We start from the raw sequence: 15,765 nt of genomic DNA on the forward strand, positions 1-15,765 counted from the left end.
GCGTGGCTAACCTAGATAGATTTATCCTAGTCAGTGATTTCCTACCTTGACTTGCGGTGTCTTCTGGTTCGTTCGAATTATTCAACATGTACTAACTTGTCCTCCGCAAGGTCCCTAGGCTCTGTATATATAAGGGGTGTACGTCTTCTGGAGTTTTCCTTTCCGTTCTTAGAGATAAACTTTCATGTTTATGTGATCCCCTGGGTACCTACGGGTAGTTTTCTTTTATTCAGATATCCCTTTTTTGGAGATAAAGATATGCCCTGAGAATTATGAGAAACCCTGGAGTGCATGAATATGGTAATTATCCAGTAGCCATTGTCATAAGTCCACAGGTTCCTTTGAGCAATGGTCTAAAGCAACCATGATAGATTGTCATGTGATATTTTGTAGGTCTCAAGCCTCATCTGAATTGCCTTCTTCTCCGCCCTCCAAGCCATGTTCTAGATGATGGTGTACTTATACTACTCATCAATTGCCCTGATTACGGACCCTGATTACGGACCCTGATTCGTAGTTCAGGTTGTTCACAATCTGGGCATACCTGATATTGGCAACAAAGTCTGATGTCAGGTTCCTATGGCTTGGCTCAAGTTCATCCAGCGTGCAATTGTGGTCCACCACAATCGACATTTCCCAATAGTCAACCCACTTCCCCTTGAAGACGTGCACTCGTCACGAGCAACCCTCGTTCTCACACTTCATATCGCACTCCTTATTGCTTGACTTCACAACAAAAAAATTGTCATCGAAGTGATGTCGCCCATTGAATCATGGCATCCTTCATAGCCTGACAGGTAAGGTACCTAGCCCCGTTGATCACCTCAATTTGAGTATACTCTCACGCCACTTGATTCCCTTCATTCACCACTAGGTTAAAATTTGGATTGTTCCAGTCTATAGGGACAGGAGCATCGTCCTCATCATCCGATATGTCATACTCAAGAGCTTCGTTGGCCTAAAAATCATCCCGCTCCATCTGTTCAATTAAATCAGGGATGCGTTCACCCTCATCTGCCTTACCGATGGGTTCAATTGGAACAGTCGATAGCTGTCTAGCATCCGGCTCACCAACCTCTTCTTCCTATACCTCATCACCCTCGTCATCCTCCACATACCCTCCACCCTGCATCTCTCCAACTCCCTCCTTGTTCTTTCATTGCACAAGCAAGATAGGTGGTCAACCTCTTTGCACTACATCATGTAGGTACCTTCTCCAAACCTAGTTTTCCCTGAACGGGTACACCTCCCAGTACACACTATTAGTCCTATAGTTACCCACAATGCTAATGGTTATCTCTTGAACCTCAGAGTCTATTTTGTAATCTCGCATCAACCAGTCGTACAAATGCCTCTACAATCTTATGTATAGGTCTAGATATACTCTTGTCCATTGACTCAAACACTAACTGCACTACCCCTTCTGGACCATAAAAACGCAACGCGCGGCTGCTGCGTTCGAGATGGCGGGCTCCCAGTGTTGCCGGCGACAGAGGACTTAGGGTGGTGAGGAGGGGTGCAGATGTGGTCACCGCCCGGGGTGAGCCTGTGGCCGTGCTCGCCCTTGGCTGCGATACGCGCAGGCGGGCACACCTGCGAGGAAAAACAGCAGTGATGCACGGGTGGTTCGCGAGGCCACGCATGACTCTAGTTGTCAGGGACGGCATTGAGGAGATGCATCGGCACCGCACGACCACGGTGAAGCCATAAACGGGAGCGACAACAGCGGGTCAAAGCAGGCGAGGGTAAGGAGGGGCCTCATTGGGTGGCTGCTGCAGCTGCAAGGGTGGCGGCCGGTGAAGAGGCTCGATGGTGAGGTCGAAGCAGAGGAGCGCGGGCAGGCAAGAAGAAGAAGAATGGGAATGGGGTGGTGAAGCCTGTGGACCAGCTGAAACTGAAGGAGATCCATGGCTAGGGAATTGATCACATGGGCTCAATTACCATCATGAGTTGATGCTTTGTTGCAATTGGAGGCCGACAGTTTCTATTTCCATTTTCAATTGGCATTCAAGCGCATTGATTTTGCATGGGCTGGTGGAACTAGGATATGGAAATGGTTCTAGCTCTAGTATGGAAGGCGATTGATGGGGAGAAAGAAGATTCGGCTAACCATGAAGTGGGGAGGGGAAGAGGCCAGGGTTGGAAGCTGAAATGAACAGGTGCAGGAAGATGAAACAGATAGCTCCATTCGAGGATGATATCGTCACTGTACGAACTCCAAATTGGACGTTGCTTGACTCTATATTGTAGTACTTGAAAAGATCTACAACTTTGGTATACATTGAAACTTCTGAAAACGTCATCTTGATTTCCAAAAATGTGTCACAAGAGAAACTGTTTGAATTCTATCAAGTCTGTGTAGCACTGATTTTGGTGGCCATAACTCCTACCTTCATTATCCAAATAGGGATGTTCATAGGTGCAAATCGAAGCTCTCAACGAGATCTACCACTTTGGTATTGACATGATTTGCATTTCAGGCCGTATTGAACTCCGAAACAGCGTGAAAAGACAAGACTAGCGACGAGGAGTAACGGCAGCCAGCTTCAATTGCCATTATGGCCATTAAAGCGGCGGTTTCCACTCTGAATTGCTATGAATTAAAAGAGGATAAATGAATGTCAATGCATCTTGATTGAGCACTAACTTGAGCTTTGTTGGCCACCCTTGGTTGCTATGCGAAGGGACGACATCGATTGGAGGTGGATGGAAATAATCAGGTACATGCACATGCAAGAGAGCTAGTTTGAGCTGGTTTTAGCGCACATGTGGGTCGTCATGCAAGCAATCCAACGTGATGCAAGGTTGATGGCTTGATGCTGGTTTGGAGGCGCAGCCTAAAGAGAAAAATATTGAGAAAAAGTAGTGCAACCTGGGTTGGATCAAAAGGACGCGAGATGAGATTGTCTACGGAGGATTTTTGGATAATATTGGGAAAAAAATGGAACAAAGATTTGTCCAACCTTAAAATTCCTTAACCTATTCTAATATTTATAAATACATTTTCATCACACAAAATAAATTCTCTTTAAACTCTAAAGTTTATTTGAAAAACTTTCAGAATTCAAGAAAAATATTATTTATTATTTTAAAATGCTCACAACCCCAAATCGGAATTTTGGGATGTGACAGCCTACATACTAGATCTAAATGCTAAACTATGTCTAAACCTAAATCTATATTTTATACTATTTCTAAATTTAGATCTAAGTTTTAACCTATATCTAAACCTAGATTTAGTGACTACCCTAATTGTTTGTAAAAAACTAATTTTTTTTTACCTTTTTCAACCGGGCATCACCGCTTTTTCCTCCTCCCTCACCTCTCCTCTTCTCCTCCTACACTCTACTCTCTCTTCTCTTTTCTCAGGCGGCAAAGGAACATGTGAGCATGGGAGAGATGGGAGCGGCCGACATGCCTTTTTATATAGGAAGAAGTGTCACCTTGTCGTTTATTGTAGCTAGGTAAACAGGGATATTCAATTTCTAACCATTTTCTCGTAGATCTTACAAGATGTCACTTGTTGGATATATGATATCTTGCTATCGTCTATCTAATAGGTGACGATGGGATAGTTCTGATATTTTTTACATAGACGTATATATTTTTTAAATATTGGAAAATGTATATAAAAAAATCGGCGATTTTCCCACGCTTTGTGTGGCACTCAACAAATAAAGCACTGTTCTGAAACTTGCCGGCCCGGTAGATTGGAAGGTACCTTTAAAAATATCTCAGGACGATACAGCCACTTGCACATTGAATGAGCAGGCAAGCCAATTTGTTAATTCGATCCTCCCCAATTAGCGCACGATTAATCAATGAAGATTGGAAAAGGTCGAGTTGCATTTAACCTCTGTTGGCTATATAGCTAGAGAGCACCATACCCGCGCAGTCGCCGCTCACCACCCAATAATGGAGGCAACACTGCCGCTGCTACTCTTGCTCGTCCTCCTGCTCCTGTTCCTCGTCAAGCTCGTCGCCAAGAACCACTCCTCGCCGCCGCTGCGGCTGCCTCCCGGGCCATGGCAGCTTCCGCTCGTCGGCAGCCTCCACCACCTACTCCTGTCCCGCCACGGCGACCTCGCCCACCGGACCCTGCGCGAGCTGTCCGGTGAGTACGGTCCGCTCATGATGCTCCGCCTCGGCGCCGTGCCCACGCTGGTGGTGTCCTCCGCCGAGGCGGCCAGGGAGGTCATGAAGACCCACGACGCCGCATTCGCGAGCCGGCACCAGACGCCGACGATGGACGTGTTCAGCTGCGGCGGCCGCGACATCCTCTTCTCCCCCTACGGGGACCTGTGGCGCCAGCTCCGACGCCTCTGCGTGCTCGAGCTCTTCAGTGCGCGCCAAGTCGAGTCCTTCCGCCGCATCCGCGAGGAGGAGGCCGCGGGCCTCCTCCGTTCCGTCGCCGACACCTGCGCCGCACAGGGCGGCGGCGCCGTGGTCGACATCGGCGAGAGGATCTGCCGCGCTATGAATGACTCCGTGGCGCGCTCGGCCTTAGGCGCCCGGTGCGCGCGGCGCGACGAGTTCCTGCGCGAGCTCCACAGGGCCGCGCAGCTCGTCGGCGGGTTCAACCTGGCAGACCTGTACCCGTCGTCGCGGCTCGCGCGCTGGCTCAGCCGCGCGCTGCGGGAGAGCAAGCGGTGCAACCGGAACGTGCGCGACATCATGGGCGACATCATCCGCGAGCACGCCGTCGACGACACCGGTGACGGCGTAGGGGAGGAGGAGAACCTGCTCGCCGTGCTGCTGAGGCTGCAGAGGGACGGCGACGCGCAGTGCCCACTGACCACGGAGATCATCACCACCCTCATCATGGTAACTAACCTGACTCTAATCTGATCAATTAAAATCGTAATTTTTAATGGACGCGTCTAACGTCTGTACGCCCAGATTTTAACGTTTTGACATACACAATCGTATTAGGAAACAAATCCCCACAACTTTTCCTTGTTTTTGTTGCCCTTGTCCCTCGCCCCGCCACGCCTCTGTAGGCAAACGGTCCCCAATGACTTTCCCACTGAGCAGCCCCAAGACAGGCAAAGTAAGCACACACGGCGGTGGTTCGTCCGAGATAGGATAAAAGCAATCGAAAAGCTAGTTGGATATAATTTTAGAGCAAATTAGAATTGTATTATACTTCTTCTGTTTAGAAAAAATAGACCAATTTTTTAGCTCAGTCTTCGAAATTAAATTTTAACTAAGATTTCTTCACAAATTATATCATTTATAGCTTATATATATATATATATATTATATAGTATGAAATTATTTCGAATTGCGAACCTTTTATACACTGTATATTCTTATAATTTTATTAAATGTTAGTCATACTATATAAAGTTTGACTTTTTCAAAAAGTCATACATCTACTATTTCTAAATAGAGGGAGTAGATAATATTGGCAACTCAAGAATAAATTAGTAGAAAAAAAGAGAGAAAATAAGGTGAAAAATCAAATGAGCAAATTGTGCATTTTTTTTGACATATTTGCTTCTCTGTTCAAACATTGACCCCCTCTGTTCATTTATGATAACATGCAATTTAGTTATAAGAAATTAATGCAGAAGCAAAAAATACATCAATGTGTAAAGCAAATCAATCAAAGTTTATTTCAACTGAAAACCAAAAGCAGATTCATGTGAGAATTCAAACGGGGCAAATTATTTGGGGAAGCAATTTTATGCACTTAGCTAAGCAAATCAGGATAACTGGAACAAGATTAAAAAGAAATTTGAGACACCTGAGTAGGCATATCAGTAATTAGGCCATCTCCAGTAGCTATTTCAAATTTTCATCCTCAAAAACACTATTATAGTATCCCTGTCGGTGTATCAGGAACCGGGGTCCCTGAGTCCCGAGGCCAGGCCAGTCGTCCGCCACGTGTCACCATCCCACGAGGTCCTTCCCGCGGGATGAGGAAAATCTAAGTTCCGGGAGAAGGTGCTCAAGGCCACAGCCTCTGGTCCCCAAGCACCCTCGTCCCCCGATGACCCGCAGAGTCTAAGTACCGGGAAGAAAGTGCTCGGGGAGGTGCCCGGTTACCCCCGAGCACCCTAGTCCCCCGACGATCAGAAGAGCTAAGTCCCGGGAGAGAGCGCTCAGGGGCCTGCGTGCGGCAGCCCCCGAGCGCCCGGTTCCCCGAGGGTCAGTGCAAAAGTGTCTGGGAGAGAGTGCTCAAGGTTGCACGTGGCAGCCCCCGAGCACTCGGTTCCCCCGAAGGTTCGTGCGAGAATGCTCGGGAGAAAGTGCTCGGGGAGGTAAACAGTGCCCCCGAGCGCCCGGTACCCCGAGGGCAAGGGTAGGCGTTCTCGGGAGAGGGTGCTCGGGGAGGTGAACAGTACCCCCGAGCACTCGGTGCCCCGATGATCCTGAAGGGCCCCCGAGGGACCCACCGATGAGGTGTCAGCCAGTCAGAGGTCCGATTCCGCATTCAATGAGTGTGCGCGGCCTGACATCCCCAACTGCTCCCGCCGCAGTGTCAGTCTCTGCCATGCTCTGGCAGAGAGGCGTGGGGCTATTAATTGCACGGGTCCCGTCCCGTATCATTCGGTATGTCTCGGGATAACATCGCCAAGATCAAGGCGTTCCGCCTGCCGTCCTGCCGTGGCAGAGGAACAAGACAGGGCGGGCACACCGGGTGCCTCTGTGGCTGCCCGGTGGGCCCTCTCAACCGCGCCCGTCGCCAGGGCGCCCACAGTGACACGTGACCGGACGCGCGCCGCGTTTTTTTTTTCACCGCCCCAGTCATTTCACCCAGAGGAAATGATGGCGCCTTTTCCATTCATGGTGTCTTGGAACTTGTACCCCTTCCTTCCCGTTAGGGGTATGTCGTGGCCAGCGAGTGCATAAAAGGATCGGCATACACAGAGAGAAAGGGGCGGAAAAGGCCTCAAGCCCAAGTAGACAAAAAAGACACAACAAACGAAGAAGACGAACCCCACAACGAACCAAGTCAACAGACGAAGACATTGCAAGCAAGCCTGAGCAGAGCTCCGGCCGAAGAACAAGGAGCCTCAAACTCTTAGTTAGACACTATATTCTTGTAACCAGATACATCCTCAGAGGACCTCCCTCAGGACAGTTATTGCATCCATACAGGAATAGGGTATTACGCCCCTGTGCGGCTCGAACCTATCTAAACTCCGGTGCATTCATTTCTATTTGCGATAGGTCAATCATCCCCCACCACCGGCCGTCACATTTACGTTCACTTTCATTTATTTCTCCGACGAACTTATTCAGGATCATCCCCCGGTCGAATCTCTAAAAAGGGGTCTTTCAGGATCCCTGCGATAGGAGTTAATCCTCCGATAATCCCCTATCACTATTACAGCATCCCTTATTTTTTCATCTCCAGCAGCTACCCTATTTCATACCTTCTACTTCTCTTTTTTTCTCCCTGAACCTATTGTCAACCTCTGTGAACAGTACTGCCTTTGTGCACCGAATCTGCAAATTTGAAGGCTCTGCTGGAGTTGGCCTTAGAGACACACAAGGGTGCGGTCCAGGTGGGAGGTGCACCTTTAAGGCACGCTTGCCCCATGGAGACCGGTGGTGCAGGAGTTCCTCGGTCCGCGCCACCACTGCGCTCCTCATGGTCACGGCTAAAGATGGCTAACTAGGCTAGGCCTAACGGGCCAGCCCGCGGCACGGGAAAAATGGCCTGGCCCAGGCACAACACGGCACGAGAGTAAATGGGCCGGGCCGGCACGGCACGGTTAGGCGGGCCGTGCCTGGGCCGGAGCCGCGGCACGTCGGGCCGGCACGGCACGGCCCATTTAACTTTTTCTATTTTTCTAAGGTTTTATATAATTTGTTTATCCCTAATACATAAAGAGATGCTTAACAGGGTGGTAGAGTCATTGCTTCCCATGTATGAGATCTTGAGTTCGATCCCTACATTCGGCGGTTTTTTTATATTTTTCTGGATTTTCACATGTTAACGGGCCGCAAGTCTAGAAAAATATTAATGGGCCTATCGTGCCACGGGCCGGCACGGCACGGCCTGATCTTAAACGGGCCATGCCTGGGCTGCAACCACAGCACGTGGGCCGGCACGGCATGGCCCGTTTAGCTAACGGGCTGTAACGGATCGTGCCCAAAACGGGCCGTGCCTGACTGGGCCCGTGCCATGCCGGGACGGGCCGCCCATTTGGACATCTTTAGTCACGGCGGTGTCCTCAAGGTACCTTAGCTTGGGGTTGGACAACCTGGTGACCTCCGTGACCACGGTGCCGTCCACGGACTATATCACCTCCACGTTGTCGCAGGGGTAAGTGAACCAAATTAGAATTTGTACAGTTGCGAGCTGCCACTCGTTTCATAATAGGAGAAAAATATATGGACGAAGTAGACACTAAGGATGTCCTTGCCAGCCGCATGGAAGCGACAAGTGAGGGCGATGAGTGTGAGGATCCGAGGCTCCTTACACTGCAGCTCCCCCGAGATCATGAACTTGTCGAACGTCGCCGCCTCGGCCAACGAGAGAGCTACACAAATGCCACAAACTCCCCGGCCGAGGTGGCCTTCACCGCTGCTACACGACCACACCCAAGGGCTGGTGGCCTCCACTGCCACTATTGCAGGCTCCATGGTTGATGCGGCTTCCACTGCTACAGAGGAATCCCTAGCCGCCATGGCTTTGGACCGCATGACCCCATGTAATCCTTGAACGACATGTCCTCCATCACTGACGTGGACTCCCCAGCCGTCGCCGCGTTGCACCTCGTGGCACCCCAAAGGGCAGCGTCCTCCACGGCTCCACCGCCGCTGCCGCGGACTCCACGCCTCACAGCATCCTCAAGCGGTCCCATCCCATGGTTGTGGCAGGGGACTCTAGGAATGTCTGGCTCAGGAATAGGAGCGTATGCGATGGAGAGGAGGTGGGACCCAGGGCCTGTTTCTGTGCCCGTCGCTATAGCTCCCTGAGATGATTAACCCGTCGAATATTGCCATTGCGGCCAACGAGGGGAGCTCCACCGCTACCATGGACTCGAAGGCTAATGCGGCCTCCACCGCCACCGCGAATCCCACGATCACCGTTTTGATCGTGTCGAATGAACAGCGGCCTCTGCTGCCGCTGCAGACTCCACGACCACTGCTATGTTCTCAAGCAGCTCCATCCCATCCCTGTGGCGGCATGCAGGAGGGAGCTCTTGGGGTATGCGCCCTAGGAATGAGAGTGGATGCGGCAGAGGAGGTGAGGATGTTTGCAATTTTTAATTTTTAGAGAGATTTTGTGAGAGTGATTATTTAAAATGAATCAAGTATTGATAGTTGAAAAAGTTAATATCTTTTGATTCACTTCTTCGTAGAATTACTTTTTCTATATAGTTTACTAAAAATCACTTTCAGTTACTGAAATAATTTTCATAGAAAATCATTCCCTTAAAGAATTTGGATAAAAATATCTCTACTAAACCGACCCTAAGCGCCATGACAAAAACACCCGTCCACGTCCATGTCGCTGCCCCACGAGTCCGTATCTTTTGCCCACCCAAGCGGTCGATCCGCTTTGTTAGGAGCTGTGTGATTGCAATCCGACGACCCCAGAGGGGTGCGTACGCTTTGAAATTAGACATTACCATTTTTAATACCCTCACATTGATTTGGATAGCTTTCTTTTGGTTCAATCTGTCATAGTCATGAGTAATGACCAGCCAACAGTTAGACGTCATTTTTCATGTTTGCATATGTTTGTACTTAAACTTTGATAGACAGCTCAGCTAACAAATATCACCTGATCACAATTCTCAATTGCTATATGACCCTAGGAAATACTGGCAGCGGGGAGCGAGACCTCATCAACAACCCTAGAATGGGCCATGTCAGAGCTGACAAGGAATCCACGAGTCCTACTGAAGGCTCAAGCAGAAGTGCGAGAGGCTTTCAAGGGGAAAGACAAGCCAACGGAAGATGACCTCCAAAAGCTAAGCTACTTACCCCTGGTGGTCAAGGAGGCGATGCGCCTACACATACCAGTTCCATTCTTACTCCCACGAGTCTGCCGAGAGACATGCCGTGTCATGGGCTACGACATACCCAAGGGAACAAAGGTGCTTGTAAATGCATGGGCGATAGCAAGGGATGGTAAGTACTGGGAGGAGCCTGAGGCGTTTAAGCCAGAGAGGTTCGAGAGAAATAATGTTGGTTTCAACGGCGTCGACTTTGAGTATATCCCGTTTGGTGCGGGCAGGCGGATGTGCCCCGGCATGGCGCTTGGGCTGACCAACATGGAGTTGGCGCTTGCAAGCCTTCTTTACCACTTTGACTGGGAACTTCCTGACGGAAAGAAAAAAGGGGAAGAACTTGACATGAGTGAGGCGTGTGGTCTCACCGCAAAGAGGAAGTCCAAGCTCGTGCTACACGCTACGACACGTATTCCCTGTACATATTGACCTAGCTATGTTCTTCTCTCTTCTTTTCTTTTTTCCGGATCGATTCCGCAAGACAATGGCATTTAAGTTGTAGTAAATAAACTATTGTACCCGCCCGTATAGTTTGCAATATACTCCAATTAAAGTCTATTTTCTAACACTGCAGCGACATTAAGGGTCACTGTACACAGTGCACAGGCGAAATGTAATGTTCATGATGTGTCTCTTCTTTGCGTCCAGAATTGTCGCGTTTGCATGGTATCAATATCCTATCCGTCAGCCAACCCAATCACGATCAGTTTTATCGCATTTGTCCACGCGAGATCGACCGCTGAGCTCGACTCTATCTTATCGCCGTTTTCCTCACTAGTTAGGGATACACGTGTGCATATTTAACGAGGATCAATCGATATGCTTAAAATATGTATGCACATGCATGTGTTGAACGTATGTGGTGTGAATAAATTATATGCCTCTTGATATGTATAAAAAAAATCTCGATCCAGTTTTGCAGGAAAAAATATCGCGGCGCTGGTGTGGACTGTAGAGGTGGAGGATGGCGGCATGGGCGCCGAAATCTGTTGCAGACAACGACCTGACCTCGAGACACGGACTGGTGCTGTTAACGAAATCGTGACGTACAAAGAAGATGGGAGATCTTATTTTTTTAAGTCGCTTGGCCCCAAGCGACCTATTATATATTAAGAACCTTTACAGTATACTATGATACTAGATGATGGAGAGTATCATTGTTGTGATGTAACCATCCATTTTAGTAAGTATTATTGTAATTATCTTGATACCCTTAGGGGTAATTACGTCATTGACTGACCGGATTTCGGACTTTCGCCACCCATCATCGACCGACCGACGGAGGGTGGAAACCCTAATAAATGAAATGAACAAAATAAGTGAAAGCTTATCCGAAGAATAAACTAATATTTTGATCTTCCCTAATTAAACATATAATTTACAAGTTTATCATAGTTTTTTTTTCCAATCCTACCCTTATGATACCCATGATACTGATGGACGATAGAGTATCATTAGGCTAATCTAAGCCACCGGATGAAAAAAATGGACGGTATGCACTCATTTAGGTGTACCGTAAAAGTCCTCTATATATTTGGATATTCATTTGGTGCAAGGCAATATCATTTAAACTACTTAGTAACCATGCACATATGATAGTGTAAAGTACGACCATTTTAATTATTACTTAGATCATCTCTAACAACTATTTTAAATTTTTATGTTAAAAATACTATTACAACATCTCGTATTATTATTATAGCCTTCTTATTTTTTCAGCTACCCTATTTTCTACCTTCTACTCCTCTTTTTCTCTCTCCGATCCTGTTGTCAGCCTCTGCGAATAGTACTACTACAGTACCCGATGGTGTTTTCCTCTCCACATCTGTAAACAGTACCGCTACAGTGCGCTACAGTGTCACGGTACTACAGTACCGACGGTGGTTTCCTGCTCTGGACAGCCTCTGTAAAAACAGTACCGCTACAGTACGCGGGTGCTACAGGACCTCCGCAAATCTGCAGCTCCATATTCTTTCCGTAACACTGTAGCACGAGGTAGGCGAAGATAATTTTCAGTGCTACAGTACAGCAAAAAAGTACTGTACCAATAGATTCTACAAATTTAGAACCATAGCTGGAGTTGGCCTTAAGTCTTGTTCGTTTTCTGTTTCTGATTCTGCTTCTACTACTGGCAGAAGTCAGACGTCAGAAGTTAAAATAAACAGGTTTTTAGAGAAGTGGTTTCTGAGGAGTCAGAAGTCTGTTTCTGAGAAAAATAAACTAAAGCTGAGAAGCTCGTCGAGATATATTTTTTTAGAAGCTATATACTGAAAAGCTAAAAATTTATTGTAAAAATCAACAGTCTATTTCCAAAAGAAATTTTTCAGACAAACCAAAAACACAACTTTTTAAAAAAACCTAAAAACAAAAACTCAAACAAACATATCCTTAGTAATCATACACATGTCATACACGTGGCTACAGATCCTACGTTTGAGTAAAAGTTTACGGTCCATATTACAGTTATAATTTACTATCAAAATGATCCAACAAGTCCTCTGCATTTAAAGCATAGTGTTGTAGATATTAATGTTCATAAACCAAAATTCACGTGTTATGTTGGAGACATCAATTAAGAGCTTGTTTCTATTTAATTTGGGATTAAAAAATAGTTTTTAAATTGTAGATTTTAAAAAACTAGGTTGCAAAAATGCTGAGAATTATTTAACATCTTGAATTTTAAGATAGTTTGGATGTTTACTTTGGTTACGTAATATCTATAATACTAGTTTTTTTAAGTACATATTTACGAGTTTTGGTTGTTTGGGTGTTTGCTTTGTTTACAAATTTTCTCATCCAAAGAGAAAAAAGTCAAGAACTAATAATTATTTTAGCTTTTGAAAGGAAATGCAATTTTTGCTGCGTGGAAAAATTCCCATTAAAGAGATATAATACAATCTCATACCCTCTAAAGAATCTAATTACATTAGACAATTCGATTGAAAAGGGTGCTGCTTCTCTACTTCTACTCCTCCAGGGTCTCCACGATGAGTTCCCGTAACGCGCGGGTGCAGCTCCTCGACGTTGCGGTGCGCGACGAACGGGTGCGCGAGCAGCTGCGCCGCCTCGGATCCTTCTTCAGGCAGGCAGCCACGAACTCACGCAGCTCCGCCGATGCCGCCGCGCTCTCCGGCACCAACGGCGGCTCCCCGTCGCAGATCGCCTGTCGCAGCCTCGTGTACGACTGTGTCTCCCCTGCAGGCAAGACGAGGTTGCGCCCCAGGAACAGCTCTAGGACGGTGACGCCGGAGGCCCAGACGTCAGCAGCCATGGCGCCGCACGGGCTCAAGAAAGGGAGAGAGCCTACGGCGACGGAGACCGGGACGTGCTCGCCAAAGCTGCCGTAGAGGATCCTGGACACGCTGCAATCGTCGATCTTGACGTCCCCATGGGAGTTGGCAAGGTCGTTGTTGGGCCTCACGGAGAGGACACCGGGCGCTTTCTACTCTTTTGTTTTAACTTCTATTTAAAAAAAATACTTTTCAAAATCACAAACTAAAACAATCAAACCCTACGTTGATAAATCAAAATACTCTACAAATACTCAAGAATCAATTAAGTTTCTTTATCTTCCACACTTCATCAGTTCCACCTCTTTGCTTTAGGCACCAAAGAGCCGTCGTGTTGCCACCTTGTTTAGTAGGTGCAGCTTTTTTCACATCTCTAAGAACCATGTTTCTTAGAGAGAGAAATCTGGTAATTTATTGGCTGGAAGAGCTAAAGTCATTGCTGCATAACTAAATAACATAGTCTTACGAACTGGGTAGAACATATTTAACTGTTCAAATTTTGGAAAAAAAATCTAAGACTGTTTGTTATCATTAAAAAACAAGTGTTTGACTTTATCTGCCGTGATTACATCACCTAGACCATACCTTGCAACCACTAAATCATATGCTAGACCATAATCATGCTCAAGTTCTCACACCCAATCTCAGATACATGAGAAAAAAGGGAGCTCAATACAGGTTTATTGACAACATCATTCATGTCAAGATGAGATAACAGGAAGCCCCGCCATTGCAGATATTCTCATCAGTGTCGATTCAAAATCGTCATCAGTGGTAGATTTTGAACCAATACTGATTACTCGACACTGATAATAAAAAACTATCAGTGCTGAGTATAGAACCGGCACTGGAAATCATTATCAATGTCGTTTGGTAAAAAACAAACAAGCACTGATAGATATTTCCCGCCATTTTCAAAATATGGCGGTTGCCATCAATACCGTGGCATTATCAAATTTTGACCGTTGCCGGCAATAGTATACGTGTCACATCCCAATTTCGTAAACCTGTCATTAAGCGTAACTATACATGCATCATAAGCATCATATTTAATTGTTGAGCATTGTGGATTGTTTGTTATTTCATACGGTTCTTGTTAATTGCTTTGCTTTTTGAAAATGACCGAGATAGAATTTTCGTTAGGTGAGTCTCGCTTGGAAGTTATAATCGTTGCACATATTTTTATAATAATTTAACAGCAGTTTTAGCTTGTCTCTCTAGCTTGTGGGACCCACCTTGGGCTGACCCCACCTTTCCTCTCCTTCCCCACCAGCAACCCCACCTCCCTCTCTCACCCTCACTCACTCTCCCCCCCACTCCAACCGGCCAACATAGCAGCAGGGCTGCTGCTCCTTCTTCCTCTCTCAAACTTCTCCTTTCTTCACTAAAAATCTCCCTCAAGGTCAAGGAATCAAGGTGTGCATGTTATCTCATTGTTTTTCCCATCTCCTAAGCTTCCTATCAACCCAAGAAATTCTCACATGCATGAAGGTTAGGAGGAGTTCAATCAATTTTCGTCACCTCTGTTTTCTGCAATTTCAGCAGCTAGTTCATCTCTCCTCTGAGCTTCTTCCTTCGATTTCTTCTTCACTGATGATCACCAACTTGGGAAAGTGACTTGGGGTAAGTCTACTAGGTTTTTCCTAGTGAGAATGCATGAATTAGTTGGTATTTGGACAGGTTTTGGAGCTGTGTATGCGTGGTTACGAAGTACCTCTTGTTCTTGATGAAATGGAGATGGATGAGATATTTGGATGAACAAGAGCTAGTGATTCATGTTGCTAGAGTGAGTGTATTAGGTCTAGAACTAGTGTATGGGTACCATTGCATGTTTATGTGGTAAGGATTTTAACATGCAAATCAAATCCACCGAAAGTTTTGCTTTGCAAAGTGCTCTCTAGAGAGCCCGAAGTATCCAAACTAACCCAGATAGTCCGGGTGGAACAACAAGCATCCCGTTGATTTATATTAAAAAATTGTTACGATTTAGAGTGTGTTTTGAGTTTAGAGCTCTTGTACTAGTCCTTATGCATGTTTGGGTGGAAGGGATTTAATATGCACTTTTGAATCAATCACAAGAATCACCGTGAGTTTTGGGGTCGCCAGATCTGGAGTGTCCAGATCCACCCGGAGACTCAGGTAATTTGGGTTAGAACTTTCTGAGAGTCCCCCGTGGAGTATAACCCGGACAATCCGGCTGACCCGGAGTATCCGGCCCATCCGGGATAGTCCGACCAATTGAGTTAGAAAAATATCGAGAACCCAGGTTGACCCGGAAGGTCCGGCCCCACCCGGAGGGTCCGAACCCGGATACTCTGGCCTGACCCGGACTATCCGGGCAGCAGTTTGCAAATCTTCTTTGTTCCTTTGTATGTCTTGTGCCTTTAGCTTGTGTTTATGATGCATCTTGTACTGTTATACATCATATAATACATATCATCTCATCTCTTTCATACTCATCATTTCACATATTCTTATTTAGTGAATGAAGGACTAGA

The 15,765-nt window shown here is 46.7% G+C and overlaps 2 protein-coding genes across 2 annotated transcripts; one reads left to right on the forward strand and one right to left on the reverse strand.

Annotated features, from left to right (window-relative positions):
* Positions 1–3,878: 3,878 nt before the first annotated feature.
* LOC133912834 (dolabradiene monooxygenase-like) lies at positions 3,879–10,535 on the forward strand. The gene is made up of 2 exons (XM_062355763.1): positions 3,879–4,824; positions 9,783–10,535. The coding sequence occupies exons 1-2, from the start codon at positions 3,916–3,918 to the stop codon at positions 10,404–10,406; spliced, it is 1,533 nt and encodes a 510-aa protein (XP_062211747.1). The 5' UTR covers positions 3,879–3,915; the 3' UTR covers positions 10,407–10,535.
* A 2,329-nt stretch (positions 10,536–12,864) lies between these two features.
* On the reverse strand, positions 12,865–13,345 carry LOC133911145 (mitogen-activated protein kinase kinase 9-like). The gene has a single exon (XM_062353346.1). It carries the CDS (start codon positions 13,246–13,248, stop codon positions 12,943–12,945), a length of 306 nt encoding a protein of 101 aa, XP_062209330.1. The 5' UTR covers positions 13,249–13,345; the 3' UTR covers positions 12,865–12,942.
* Positions 13,346–15,765: the final 2,420 nt, after the last annotated feature.

The sequence above is a fragment of the Phragmites australis genome, chromosome 3 (genome assembly GCF_958298935.1).
Source record: "Phragmites australis chromosome 3, lpPhrAust1.1, whole genome shotgun sequence".
In the NCBI taxonomy this organism is placed as follows: Eukaryota; Viridiplantae; Streptophyta; class Magnoliopsida; order Poales; family Poaceae; genus Phragmites; species Phragmites australis.

Coding starts and splice junctions, on each gene's coding strand:
- LOC133912834 (XM_062355763.1), top strand. CDS start 3,916: ATGGAGGCAACACTGCCGCTGCTACTCTTGCTCGTCCTCCTGCTCCTG. Junction 4,825..9,782: donor TCATCACCACCCTCATCATG/GTAACTAACCTG, acceptor ATATGACCCTAG/GAAATACTGGCAGCGGGGAG.
- LOC133911145 (XM_062353346.1), bottom strand. CDS start 13,248: ATGGCTGCTGACGTCTGGGCCTCCGGCGTCACCGTCCTAGAGCTGTTC.